A 13,491-nucleotide genomic window follows, 5' to 3' on the forward strand; every position below is an offset into this window, starting at 1 on the left:
TCCGGCGCGCGCCGATGACGCGGGCTGCGCTGAGTGGAGATCTCCGCCCACGTGGTGTCCGCGCTTCCCGCCAATTGATGGCGGACCCTCAAAAACGGCGCCAACTTCAAAACTTTTGGCGCGAAGCGCCTTCTGGCGGGATCCCTCCAGCCGCGCTGCCTCCTCCAACCCCGCAGCCGTCCCTCCGCCCGCTGGAACGGAGATTTCCGCCAAAATTGCAGCGGCGGCGAGCAGCAACTTCGCCAGGCGGGAGTGTGCGTCCTGTAGGCTGGTGTCGGAGGCGAGCGGAGCGTCGGCCATCGCCGCGAAGTGCTGCATCGGCGGCAACTCCTCGTCCTCTCCTCCCGAGGTTGGTGTCTCCGGTACGCCGTCGTCTTCCCGATCTCGCTCGTGGGTACGGGTAGTCTTCCTAGTATCCATTCTTCTTGAAGACAGGTTTACTTCTGACGCCAGTTGTAATGTAGTAACTCGGCGGGAGACGACTTCACGGGTAGCACACTCTTTTATTCACCAACTTCGTTACACAGGTGACTAACACCCACTATAGTTACTCGGGTGACTAACACCCACTTGGTTACTCGGGTGACTAACACCCACTTGGTTACTCGGGTGACTAACACCCACTTGGTTACTCGGGTGACTAACACCCACTTGGTTACTCGGGTGACTAACACCCACTTAGTTACTCGGGTGACTAACACCCACTTAGTTACACGGGTGGCTAACACCAGCCTACCCCACAGGGTTCTCCTGGCTACACCAACACGGGCTCTTACGCCCCGTAGCCTCTCGGAACACACCCAGCCGGGGTGTCCCTCTCGACTCTGGGTCCCACAGTCCCGACCCACATGGGCGTCGGACCACGGGTCCCACAGTCTCGCCTCCGAGCCACACAGGGCCCCGGCCCCGACAAGGACGGCGGGACTAGGGGTCTCAGGGCACTACCTCTTCAACTCCGTCTTCGATCTTCAACTGGTTAACAACAACCCCAAGTGCTCTCGCGCGTCCCCCTGCGGACGTCGCTGAGAGCACCCCTCCCATTTGACCAATCACTGGGCGCTGGCTACGATCCTCTTTTCCCACCTCGTGTTAGCGCGCCTCACCACCCACGCCGCGCCGCCCCGTAATCCCTCACTCCCGGCGCGCGCGTCCACACCACGCCCACATCGCGTGCCCAACCCCGCACCCCGTGCCGCCCCGTGATCCATCACTGTCGGCGCACGTCAACACCACCACTACACTTACAAGGCAGTGGTGGGAGACGAGGTTGGAGGAGCTGCTGCTGTACTGCCAATCCGGGGTCACTCTCAAAGAGCTCCAGGACCTGTCCATGATGGCCTTAGCGATGCCCTCAGTCTGAATTTCTGTGGTGAGGTTTCTTTTAGGTAGAGCCTGAGACTCTATCCTGGTCTCATGAGTTCTCACCGGGCTAAACGGCTAAAATCGCCTGCCTTTGTCATCGTGCCTTCACCACCGGTTCCCCACCATGCCTCGCCACACTACTCTCGCCTTGCACTGAAGCTCATGGTAGAACCCTACGCAGCAGCAGCATAACTCAAAACATGCTTCAGACACCGTGGGGGTCTCTAACTGTTACAGCTCTATGTCACTATACACTCCACTACACACTACGACATACTACACTATTATACACTATACTATACACTACTATACACTACACTACTATGCACTACTATATAGTATACACTACACTATACACTACACTATACTCCTGCAGCCTCAAGTCGGTTCTTTGCTGTCGCCCCCTCGGTGTGGAACTTTCTAATCCCGTTTAACATCCGCAACATCAAATGCACTCTGACTTTCAAAAAATATCTAAAGGTCTCTCTATCTGTCTGGGTCAGGATTTCGAGCAGCCCTGAGCTTAGCTCCGTGCCTCTGAGTTGTTGACTTGTGTGCAACATCTGGCGCATTATGAATGTCATTATTATTAATGTAATAACATTTGGTTTGGTTGGCTCAGGGTCGTGCGTCGCTCTTATTGGCTGAGCAAATTATGGGGGCGGCTATGTTTTCTCGGTCAGCGTTGCATGTTCTCATAAGCTCTCTTTAGATTTTCTTATATATATATTTTTTCTCCCGGAAAAAGAGCACGATAACAATCGGTGTTCCACAGTGTCGCGCTAAGCGAGGTCTGCCTGTATTCGTGGTGGTGGTGGTCACTGGTATCGTTTCATTGGCCTCTTCTTCAGCTCGTTGTTCCAGCTGCATCAGATACTCATTTAATTGCTTGTCGAGTCCAGCTTCCCTCTGCCATGTGGAGGAATATGCCTCCATGTAGCAGACGAAGACCCCCCATATAGCCTTAACAGACATCGCACCAGTTACTCATTTGAGGCTGAGTCGACCGGTTCAAATATTCGTCACTAGTGTTGGCCATGAGCAGGAATTGAAATTGGGTCGCTGGGTTCATATTGCAGCAAGCTAATCGCTATACTACAGCTCCTTTCTAAGTGAGGGTGTATGTGAGGTGTGTCTGTGGCAGACACAGACACACACACATAGACCCTCACTTAGAAACACTGCAATCTTTTAACACACCACGTGGGACAAGTATGCTTCGCGATTACTTTGTCAAGGCCGCCAAGCGTGGTGTGGCCAGAACCAAGTCCGGCCGCCTTTGTCTTACTAGCGTTAATTTTGAAACCGATTCTCATTTAATGATTGTTCGATCTAGAGTAGGGCAAGAAATGGTTCAGTTAACACTCGCCACTATGTTAGCCATTGCCGAGAATCGAACTTGGGGAGTCAGGATTAATAGTGCAGTGCGCTCACCACAGCACCACTGCTCCCTTTCACATCGCGGAGGGATTTTTCTCTGGTACGTTCTATGCACGTACAGTAGGGTATTACAAAGCAAAATAGTGCGTTTTTACCACATGCGTTCCTCATTAAAAAATTGCACAAACATTGTGTCGTGCATTTTTTATAGAACGCATTTTGCGAAACATTACACTTATGAGCAAATTTCTTCCATAATTAATCGGCAAATGTATATGCGAAATGACGCATAATGTGGCAACTTATATTGGAGGATTCCTGTATAGCGAGTACCTAATTTTGATGTTCTTACCCCAAAACTACCTCCTCTGTCTTTCTGTCTCTTTGTCTCTCTGTCTGTCTCTCTCCGTGCACCTACCCTCGCCCAGGACCCTCAGCAGGAGGCTGGGGCTGTCAGCATCCCAAGGACAGAAGGCCGCTCAAAGGTACGAAACGCTCCTCTGCCTTTCATTGTTCATGTATTTGGAGTTTTTGAGGTACACATATTTAATTATCGATCAGCATTTACAATGGAATACAATTTAAATCTATTTATTAAACATTTTTACTTTGCACTCCCCCCCCCCCCACGCAATGTTATCCCGATTGTGCTATTGGCATTACATCATGAGGTGATGCATCCATTCAGAACTCTTGCAGAGGAGCGAAACCCCCGTCTCATAGGGAACAGCCTATAGATGTGGATGTCACAGTGCTACTTCTGAGATAATCTTTTGAGATCCTCATTTGGCAGGTCCTCACCACAGGACTCGAGCAACTCCTCAACTCAGTCCACACGCGGGGCTACGTAGGGTTTCAATTGGGACGTGTGAACGTACCAACGTCGCGATCCGACTCGAACGCGCGCGGACTGCGGGCTAGGGACCTCAATGAGCACAACCGGCCCCTGCCAGGGTTGGTGCAACTTAGGGGAGGTCCCCACCGGTACCTGTGGGCAGTGGAGCCAGGCCATGTCTCCCACTCACCAGGGGGACCCACGATGAGAGCACCGGGCGCAACGTTCGTTCCGGGCCTGGGTTTTGGCCGTAGCCAATCGGGCCGCCTCCCGCGCCTCCGCCACGCGCCGAGCGGCGTCACGAATATACCGGGGAGGGGCTTAACAGGACCCCTCGCCCGCGTGCCAAGTTGCACCTCCACAGACGGCACATTCTCACGGCCGTACATCAAAAAGAAAGGTGAGTACCCCGTCGACGCATGTGGCGCCATCCGGTAAGCGGAGAGCACCCCAGGGATATACAAATCCCAATCGGCCTGCTTCTCACTAACCGTATGACTGGTTCAACCGTTCAACCATCCCATCAGTTTGTGGATGGTAGGGAGACGTCCGAACTTTCTTAGTCCCCAGTGTGTCGCACACATCCCGCAATAGGTTGGAAGAAAAATTCCGCCCTTGGTCTGTAAGCAACCTTTCCGGCGCCCCCTTGTCCATCACATACCCGAACAGATTTGCATCCGTGATAGACGCCGCCGACTGGTCGGGCAAAGGCCAGGCCATCGGCCAGCGGGAAAGATATTCAACCCCGACCAGCAAAAATTTGTTCCCCTGCGCGGACGGGGGAAAGGGCCCCAGAATATCCAACGCCACAAACTCGTTAACCCGCGACACTTGTATCGACTGCACTGGGGGAACATACGGTTGCTTAGGCGGCTTCCGCCGGGCACAGTCAGAGCACGCCCGAATATGCCCGACGACGTCAGTCGTCATGCCGTGCCAAAAATAATCACGCTGCAACGTCAACAAGGTTTTCTGCACCCCTAGATGTAACAACTTCTCAGCGTGCAGAATTCGAATCAACTCATATCGCAATGACGACGGCACAACAAGGCGCCAGCGATCGTGCAAACCTTCCCTCCACATCAACAAGCCGTCACGGAGAGCCGCTCCCGGCGTCCCATCGGACGACGGATATCCCCTCTCCTTCGCAGCCCGACTCCGCAAGGCCCCCAGCGAATCATCGAGCAATTGCTCTCGAACCCACACGGAACGTGGCAAATTCGAAACCCCATCGGCCGGTTCCGGACACGTGGAAGCCGCGGGCATCTCCACAGCGGACATGACAGGACGCGGGGGCTGTGGAACCCGCGTACATCTATCTGTGCCAGAGGCACAGGCACAGGTGGATCCCTGCGGCAATCGGGAGAGCGCGTCTGCATTTGCGTGACGCGACCGCTTACGGTATTGAATCTCAAACGAAAATTCCTGCAAAGTTTCCAACCATCGCGCCAATTGGCCAGACGGTTGGTCAACTTTCAGGGAATATTGCAAAACCGCATGGTCCGTGCGCACAATGAATTTACGGCCATACAAATACGGGCGGTATTGACAGACAATGCACAATAGCCAACAATTCCCGTCGGGTAACGCAGTAGCGGGTCTCCGACGGAAATAAAACGCGGCTCCCGTAAGCCACAACGCGCTCGACGCCACCCTTAAACTGCGATAGGACGGCCCCAATCCCCGTGTCACTAGCGTCGGTATCCAGAATAAAAGGCAGAGTGAAATCAGGGTAGTCCAGCGTCGGCGCTGACGCCAAGCGATCGCGTAGGCCGTGAAACGCCGCCTCCTCCGCCGGCCCCCAGCTGAACCTCCGGTTCTTTGCCGTAAGGAGGTGCAACGGCCTAGCGATCGTAGCAAAATTTGGAACAAACCTGCGATAATAGGAAGCGAACCCGACAAATCGACGCACGTCACCCACCGTGGCCAGAATCGGCCAGTCCCGAACGCACGCCATTTTCTCCGGGTCCGTGGCCACACCGTCAGAGCTGACAATGTGGCCCAAATAGCGCACGGATCGTTGCAAAAGGTGACACTTCTTGGACTTAAATTTCAATTTGGCGGAACGCACCCTAGCAAAAACAGCATCCAATCTCTGAAGATGCTCCTCAAACGTACGGCTGAACACAATAACATCATCCAAATGTATCAGGCACGTGTCCCACTCCAGACCGGTCAACACGAGTTTCATCAACCTCTGGAACGTAGCAGGGGCGGCGTTCAACCCCATGGGAAGACAATTAAACTGAAACAGGCCCTGCGGCGTACGGAAAGCCGTCTTTTCCCTTGATGACTCGTCCAGGGGGAGCTGCCAGAACCCCGAAGAGAGGTCAAGAGTCGAAAAAAAATTCGCCCCAGACAAGGCATCGAGGGAATCATCCATACGCGGCAGGGGGTAAGCGTCCGCAACCGACACCTTGTTTAACCTCCGAAAATCCACACAAAACTGCAGATTACCATCTTTTGTCTTCACCAGGACCACCGGAGTGCCCTATGGGCTATTGGACGGAGAGATAATGTCGGCGGCTAGCATGTCATCCACTGCGCCGCGTACATGATCCCTCTCCGCCGGGCTCAACCGATGAGGATTCATCCGAATGGGAGTAGCATCCCCGGTATCAATGTGGTGGGAGAGCAACGAGGTGCGTCCCAGATCGAAATCGTCTTTGCTAAAGACGTCAGAATATTTCTCCAACAGCGCGCGAAGCGCGGACCGCTGGTCCGTAGTCAAGGACGCGTTTTCCTGACAACCCGGCGATCCATCGATCGTCCTGCGACGTCGAGGCCGAACCCCCCCTACGAGGCCCCGGTGAGCCGGATCATCATGGGCCGTGAAGGCGGTCGTGGCATGGGCCAGAACCGTTCCGGCCGGCACGACAACATTGTCCGCGCCTCCATTTAACACTTGCAAAAACGGAGGCTGACCCGGCCGAACAATCGTCCGTGCTGCGACCAGCGCCAGGCCAGCCGTAACTGCGTTGGACGGCGACAACAACACCCCCGCCGCCCCCTCAACCCCAGGCAAGGGCTTCCGATAACGCAATGGAATGAGCATCTGCGTCAGTAGAAAAATAAAATAAAACAAAAAATAAAATATCACAACGTTTCGATCGCAACACAAGCGGTCGTCCTCAGGCGGAAAAAAGAATCCAGCAGTGGAACTGCTGAACTAGCGAGAGAGCTGTTACTACAAGAGGTTATTTACGTGGCGATGGCTGTTATTTCCGACTCTCTGAGTTGCATTGCCCTGTTAGGTGCCTCTGCATTAACCTCTGCTCCTTAGCCTCGATGTATCACTGGTTCTGGCTGTGTCATGGGCTGTGTGTCTCACTGGCGCGACCACCGTTGCGGTGGTTCTCTTGCGTGGACACGCTTGCCTCATGGCGCAGTTGGCAGCGCCGCAGCTTGTGTTACACATAAACATGACATTAACTTGCTAATCCCCCTAATCTCCCTACCTAATCTCTCCTATCAACATAGTGCTAATCTCCCATTAACACTGCTGTTGTGCGCATATGCGGGACGATGCTCTTATGTGCGACGGAAGCTCATTTCATGCTTATCTCTCTCCCTAATCTCTCTCTCCCTGATCTCCCCCATTAACACAACTGACGTGCTTGCGTCCGGGGATGGAATTCCTTTCCAGCTCAGACCCCGCTTGCTTTCCCATCGCCACGTAAATAACCTCTTGTCGTAACAGCTCTCTCGCTGGTTCAGCAGTTCCACTGCTGGATTATTTTTTCCGCCTGAGGACGACCGCTTGTGTTGCGATCGAGTCGTCGTGATATATCATTTTTTATTTATTTAAAGCTTTCGTGACTGCAGGGATTCATATTCTTGGTTCTTTTGGTAAAGTCACGTAGAAGGGAAATAATAAGAATTTGTATTATTATTATTTTATTATTTCCCTTCTACGTGACTTTACCGAAAGAACCAAGAATATATATTATTTTTTGTTTTATTTTATTTTTCTACCAACGTGACTTTACCGAAAGAACCAAAGAGTATTATTATGGTATTCACTCGTCTGCCTGAACCTTGTTGTCCTTCCCCGCACCTCCGATTAGCACCTTTGGCTATGTACGCCCATTTCTTCTTGGCTTCAATATCTCACTTGGCACATTTACATGCATACTCTTAAACACTACGCGGTGTGTGTGTGTGACTTACAGCTTGACTCCCTCTCAAAGGAAGACCTCGTCAAGTTCACAAAGAAGCAGATGATTCTGTTGCAGAAAACGCGCGCGCGATGCGATGGTTCGTACATCTCTCCGCACTCTCTGTCCACACTATCTCTGCTTCTCTCCTTCTACACACTCTCCTTTTCACTCTCCCTGCTCTCTGTGGGAGTGCTGATTGCATGGCGAGGTGCAGAAACCATCCATTTTGGAACGCCTCTCTGCACGTCATTATGTCGTTCGGAAAAGGTCTGCAGTATACAAAGTGTGCGTATGGGTAAAGAACGAAGCAATCTGGAATATATATTCCGAAAAACAGAGCAGTTCACCAGCATTAGCTTAAAATAGCCTGCCTCTGCTGATGAAGCAGGGGGTGGTGGCGGCGGCTATGCACATTGCCTCTAACCCAGCACGGTGGAGGCAGTGAGGGTTGGTAGATTTTACAAATGTTGTGGAACTCCTTTCCTGTGGGCGTCAAGGAGGTGCCGAACCCGAGCTAGCCAGGAGAATGCGGTCACAGCAAATATGCGGATTTCGCCTCTTCTGTCTGTACGAGCTTGTTAGCCCGTCCTAGGATGGAAGCTGTCATATTAAAGATGTAAATTAACGGTTTATTGTGTGATTGTTCATTTTATTAGGAAATGTAGCACATAAATAATTTTTTCTTAACTTATTAAATTAAATTAAGGACTTTGGAAGATTCCTCGGTATACGATATTGTTGTAGCATAATTTTGAAGCGTAAAGTACACTTACCTTTTGTTGGACGTGCCGAAGAAATAAATAAAGGCACCAAATGCACTGTGATGCGGCGTATAATTATTTATTGCCTTCACTTTCTCTAAAGATATGTAAAATCGAAAGCGAATTTGCGTAAAAATATTATCATAGCCGCTCGACCTTCTTCTGCGTTAGTCAAAAATCTAGGCACAATAATAATGAGGGGGGTGGGGGTGCATGTGGAGTGACGTCACAAGCGGGACACACACAGCCTTTTTTGGCTCGTTATATTAGTTGCTGCGTTGATTTCTTTATTAGCTTTACTTTCCAGAAAGAAAGATCAAAATGAAAGGTAATTTGCGTAAAAAATTTTCGTTTCCGCTCCACCTTTTTCATGCGGAGTGACATCACCCATTCATGAGTATTAATGAGGGGGGGGGGTCCATGTGGAGGACCCCACCTGTTCATGATTATTAATGAGGGGGGCTAGTCGACATGGAGTGACGTCACGCGCTTTACACACAGACATTCTTGGCTCATTATGTCTGTATGTCAGGGATAGTCGATTTTCCCTTGTACGCGTGGATTTCGCCGGGTGCTTCGGTTTCCTTCCACATGGCCGATAACTTAATATATAAAGGACTGCAGAGCCTGGGCTATTATTGGCACCAGCCCAGCGCGTGGCTTCCTTTCCTGCATCCTTGTGGTTCCTCGTGCCTCTGAGTCGTTCTCCATGTATGAGATTGAATGAAGACTTTTGAGTATTACTTTATGAATATTATTATGAGACACTGAATGTCAAAATATGCTGTGTAAATGATGCCGTGTGGCTGATGGGAAGTGTAAATTAAATGTATTTTACATGGAGGTGTATTTGCTTATGTTTTTTCCTTGTATTCTCCGCAACGATATTAACGTTGATTTTGTGTATTCTATTTTTGGTTATTTTTGCTCTGATTTCTGTTTGATTCTTTCCTAAACTTGTATTTGTTTTGATTTTGTCATGTTGGTGACCCAGCTAACTGTTGCAAACGAGATTCTCTCCTGGTCTCTTGAGTTCTCACCTGGTTAAACAAAATTAACTTGTATTCTTTGGGTCTTTCGGTAAAGCCACGTAGATAGATCAAATAATAAAATATAAAAATAATAATATCACGACGTTTCGATCGCAACGCAAGCAATCTTCATCAGGTGAGAAATATCGCGGGAGAGCTACTGAGAATATATGGTGGGAGCGCTGCTAAGGTAAGGAGTTATAAAGGTTTGGGATGGGTGTGGGAGGGGCTAGAAATGAAATTTGCATGTAAATGGAAGATCAGGTATATCTTGACAAACGAAGCTGTGGGGGTGGCCATTGTATTGTGAGAGATTAGCATGTCAATGTAAGAAATTTGCTTGTAAATGTAAGCTCGGAGAGTGCTCGGAAAGAGCTATTGCCACATTATTTAACTTGACATGTATGTATATGTGTGTATGTTGAATTTCTTTCACACTGTATTTATCCAACCGTGCTAATCGGAGATGTGGGGGGAAGGACAACAAACTAAACACAAAAAGCAGTTCTAAAGAAATTAGTTTTCAGTATAAAGACTTGAGATGTCTTCAACTGTCTCTTCGTTTTCTCAGAGCTCAGCCGCCAACTTGAGTCAACAACTCAGAACGCCGCTCCACCTACGGGCGACTCCTCCCTCATTGAGGTGTGTGTGGTCTGTGTCTTTATTGTTTATGTGTGTGTGGTGGGTGCTCTGGATGGGTGCGAGGGGCTGGTAACCCCTCCACCTTCAATTAATTACCACTAAACCACGACCACAAAATGTAATAAATAAGCTTGTGCGGAGGCCCCGGGGGGACAGGCGTCTGTGACGTCTCCTGGCCAAACCCCATTTGGCAGAGGCAGGAGACTGAATCCTTACCCTCGGGGCTCCTCCAGAAACAACAAAAAACCACTACGTGTGGCCACGTGGAATGTTCGAACGCTCACTGCGGAGGAGAGGCTGCCACTCCTCTGTCAGGAGCTGGACCGGTACCGCCTGGATCTCTGGTAGTCAGGAGGTCCGGTGGACCGGCTCTGGCTCCTGCCACCATGAGGGGGTGGACAGTCCTCTCCTCGGGGCAGGAGACTACCAAACAACAGGGTGTGGCTCTTCTTCTGAATAAAATAATGAAGGGGACGTGGGAGCGTGGCGGGGAGGTGTGGGAAGCTGTAAGCCCCAGGCTACTTTGGGCTCACCTTCCCATCAACCAGAGGCGAGGAGTGGTGGTCGTGGTTACTTATGCCCCCACTGAAGACGAACATCTGTAGAGGGATGCAGGCAAGGCCGATGAGTCAGATGCCTTCTATGACCTGCCACAGGTGTTAGCTAAAGTGGCCCCTCGGGATAGTCATCTTTTTGGGTAACTTCAATGCCCGAGTATGTCATGATGCTAGCACCTGGTCTGGAGTAATTGGAAGGCATGGGCCAGATCAGCTCAATAACAACGGTAGGAGCCTGCTAGATTTTTGTGCAGCCCACGGGCTTGTAATTATCAACACGCTGTTCCGGCATCGGCGCATCCACACTACATCATGGATGCATGCCGAGTCCAAGCAAGAACATCTGCTGAACTACATAGTGATGGAACAGCGGATGCGGGCCCATGTCCTTGACACCAGGACCTACCGTGGAGCTGATCTGCCCACTGACCATCGACTTGTCATCTGTAAGATGCGCCTGCCATTCTTCCACTCTGGTGATGGGTGTACACCCAGGACCCCATTCAAACCCTTAGTGGCATGGTCTCAGCTAGCTGATGCAAGCGAGAATTTCATCATCACTTTCAGCTGGGGTTGGCAACGTCCCCCACTTCTCCTGATGTGGAGGGGAAATGGGCGAGGTTTAGGACTGTGGCTCATGCAGCTGCAATGGCTGCTTTGGGTCCACGGTCCAGACCTCCCCTGGCTGACAGGAGGTATTCAAGCTGGCTGAGAAAAGGGGCAGGCCCACTCATTGGCTACAGCATCCCACGTCGGAGAATGAGGAGGCTTACCGCAACCTTCGCTCGGAGGTTCGGAGAGCCGTGAGGCGCTGCAAGGATGGGTGGTGGTCGCGGGTTGCTGAGGAGATGGAGTCTGCCTCAATGGCACGCGTTCACAAATCGCTCTTTAATTCCATCAAAAAAGTAACCTGCAGCGCCACACCTATTACCATCATTAGGGGAACGAACGGTGATCTAATTTCCGATCCCCAGGAACAGGTTTCCAGATTTGCTGAGCATTTCTGTGAGGTCTTGGGGGAGGGGAAATCCCTCCGCCTGGAAAACATGGGACAAAGTTGGGATGACCCTGCTGAGGCTGCGGTGCCTCAAATATTGGAGGAGGAAGTCATCCTCTGTGAGTGGCTGGCTGAGGTGCCATCTGATGAGGAAGTACTGAAGGCGATACAGAGTCTGAGACCAGGAAAGGCACTGGGCAGAGATGATCTCCAAAGCGAAATGCTGAGGGAGGGTGGCGTTTGTGCGCAGACTGCCCGACATGACATCATAACAACAGTCTGGACCACTGGACGGATTCCGCAAGATTGGAAGGATGCCCTGGTGGTCCCCCTCTTTAAGAAGGGGGACCGCACAGACTGTAACAACTACAGGGGCATCTCACTCCACAGTATGCCGGGAAAGGTCCTGGCAAGGATTATTCAACATCGCCTTGCTAGGCACGCTGAGGAGAGGCTTGCGGAGCCCCAATGCGGTTTCAGGAAAGGGTGGTCTTGCACAGATGCCATATTTTCTATCCGTCTGCTACAGCAGAGGTGTAGGGAATTCCAACAAGACCTACATCTCTGCTTTATTGACCTGGTCAAGGCCTATGATACCATCAGTAGGCCTGGGCTCTGGGTTGTTCTTCATGCTTTCGGAGTCCCTGAGGCAACACAAGCTTCCTTCATTAGCAAAATAACTGTAGTGAGAGTTATTTGTGATGAGACATTGTTATATAGGGTAAGAGGAGCCAAGGAGGACGGCGCAGGATGGGGGGGGGGGTGCAGCCAGGAAGGTGAAGGTGAAGCTGATACTAAACGACGGAGCGACGGATGGGGGAGGGGAGACGCAGAGCGGGGGAGAGTAGCGGTTGAGGTTTAACATGGTTAATCACATCTTTCCAATGATTGCTCAATTTGAATCTATCTTCTCGGTTGATGTTATGTCTATGTTTGAATATCTGTATGGCCTCATGGACAAATCTTTGGTGGTATCAAGACGGCTTGCAGAGTACCTTGGTATCGGAGAAAACAATATCATGATTACCCACAGCGTTCTAACAATGATCAGCAACGGCCGAAGAATTTGTTCTGCCGTGTTTCAAATCTCATTTGTGCTCTCAAATTCGGTCCGAAATATGTCGTTTCATCTCCCCGATATAGCAGTCACTGCAGGTACAACTCAATTTGTAAACACCAGGGTACTGTAAGTCCAGAATGACAACCTTTACGGATGGGATCAGATCACGGATTTTGTGTACTGTATTGAACCGGACCTGGATCTTGTGTTTGTTTAGAATTTTGGAAATCTTTTTGGTAACGCCTGCTATGTATGGCAGCGTGATGATTTTGATCGGAGTTTCAGGTGGTTGTTTCTGCATGGTGGGAGAAACAGCTTGGCGGATGGTACGTTCTGAGTATCCGTTCATCTTGAGGGCCAGATGTACATGTTTTAATTCACTGGCCAGGTGGTGTTGGTCAGAGATGCAATGAGCCCTATGGTATAGAGTTTTGATGAGGGAATTATTTTGAGCTGGGTGGTGGTGGGAATCAGGCTTCAAGTAGGAATCTGTGTGGGTGACCTTCCTGTAAACATAATGTCCCAAAGAACCATCAGGCCTCTCAAACAGAACATCCAAGAATGGCAGCTTGCCATCTTTCTCCACTTCCATGGTGAATATAATGGATGGGTGTCTAGAATTGATGTGGTCTAGGAAATGGTTCAATGCCGGGAGGCCATGTGGCCAAATGACGAAAGTATCATCCACATATCTCTTCCACAGGGA

At 50.6% G+C, this 13,491-nt stretch overlaps 1 protein-coding gene across 6 annotated transcripts in view; it reads left to right on the forward strand.

The window, feature by feature from the left end:
• The window catches only part of LOC144732707 (uncharacterized), a 91,005-nt gene that overhangs the window by 25,007 nt on the left and 52,507 nt on the right, over positions 1 to 13,491 (forward strand). For 4 of the 6 annotated variants that reach the window (XR_013588227.1, XM_078614288.1, XM_078614291.1 and 1 more), the window contains exons 2-4: positions 3,171 to 3,227; positions 7,750 to 7,834; positions 10,101 to 10,171. Coding sequence is in view for 5 of the 6 variants with exons in the window: in XM_078614288.1 (XP_078470414.1) it covers positions 3,171 to 3,227; positions 7,750 to 7,834; positions 10,101 to 10,171 (213 nt within the window). In the remaining variant the exon portion in view is untranslated. Of the gene's footprint in view, positions 1 to 3,170; positions 3,228 to 3,770; positions 3,978 to 7,749; positions 7,835 to 10,100; positions 10,172 to 13,491 lie in introns of those variants that run through there. The other 2 variants (XM_078614290.1, XM_078614292.1) reach the window with 2 other exon arrangements.

This window comes from Lampetra planeri, chromosome 43, assembly GCF_965212315.1.
Source record: "Lampetra planeri chromosome 43, kcLamPlan1.2.h2, whole genome shotgun sequence".
In the NCBI taxonomy this organism is placed as follows: Eukaryota; Metazoa; Chordata; class Hyperoartia; order Petromyzontiformes; family Petromyzontidae; genus Lampetra; species Lampetra planeri.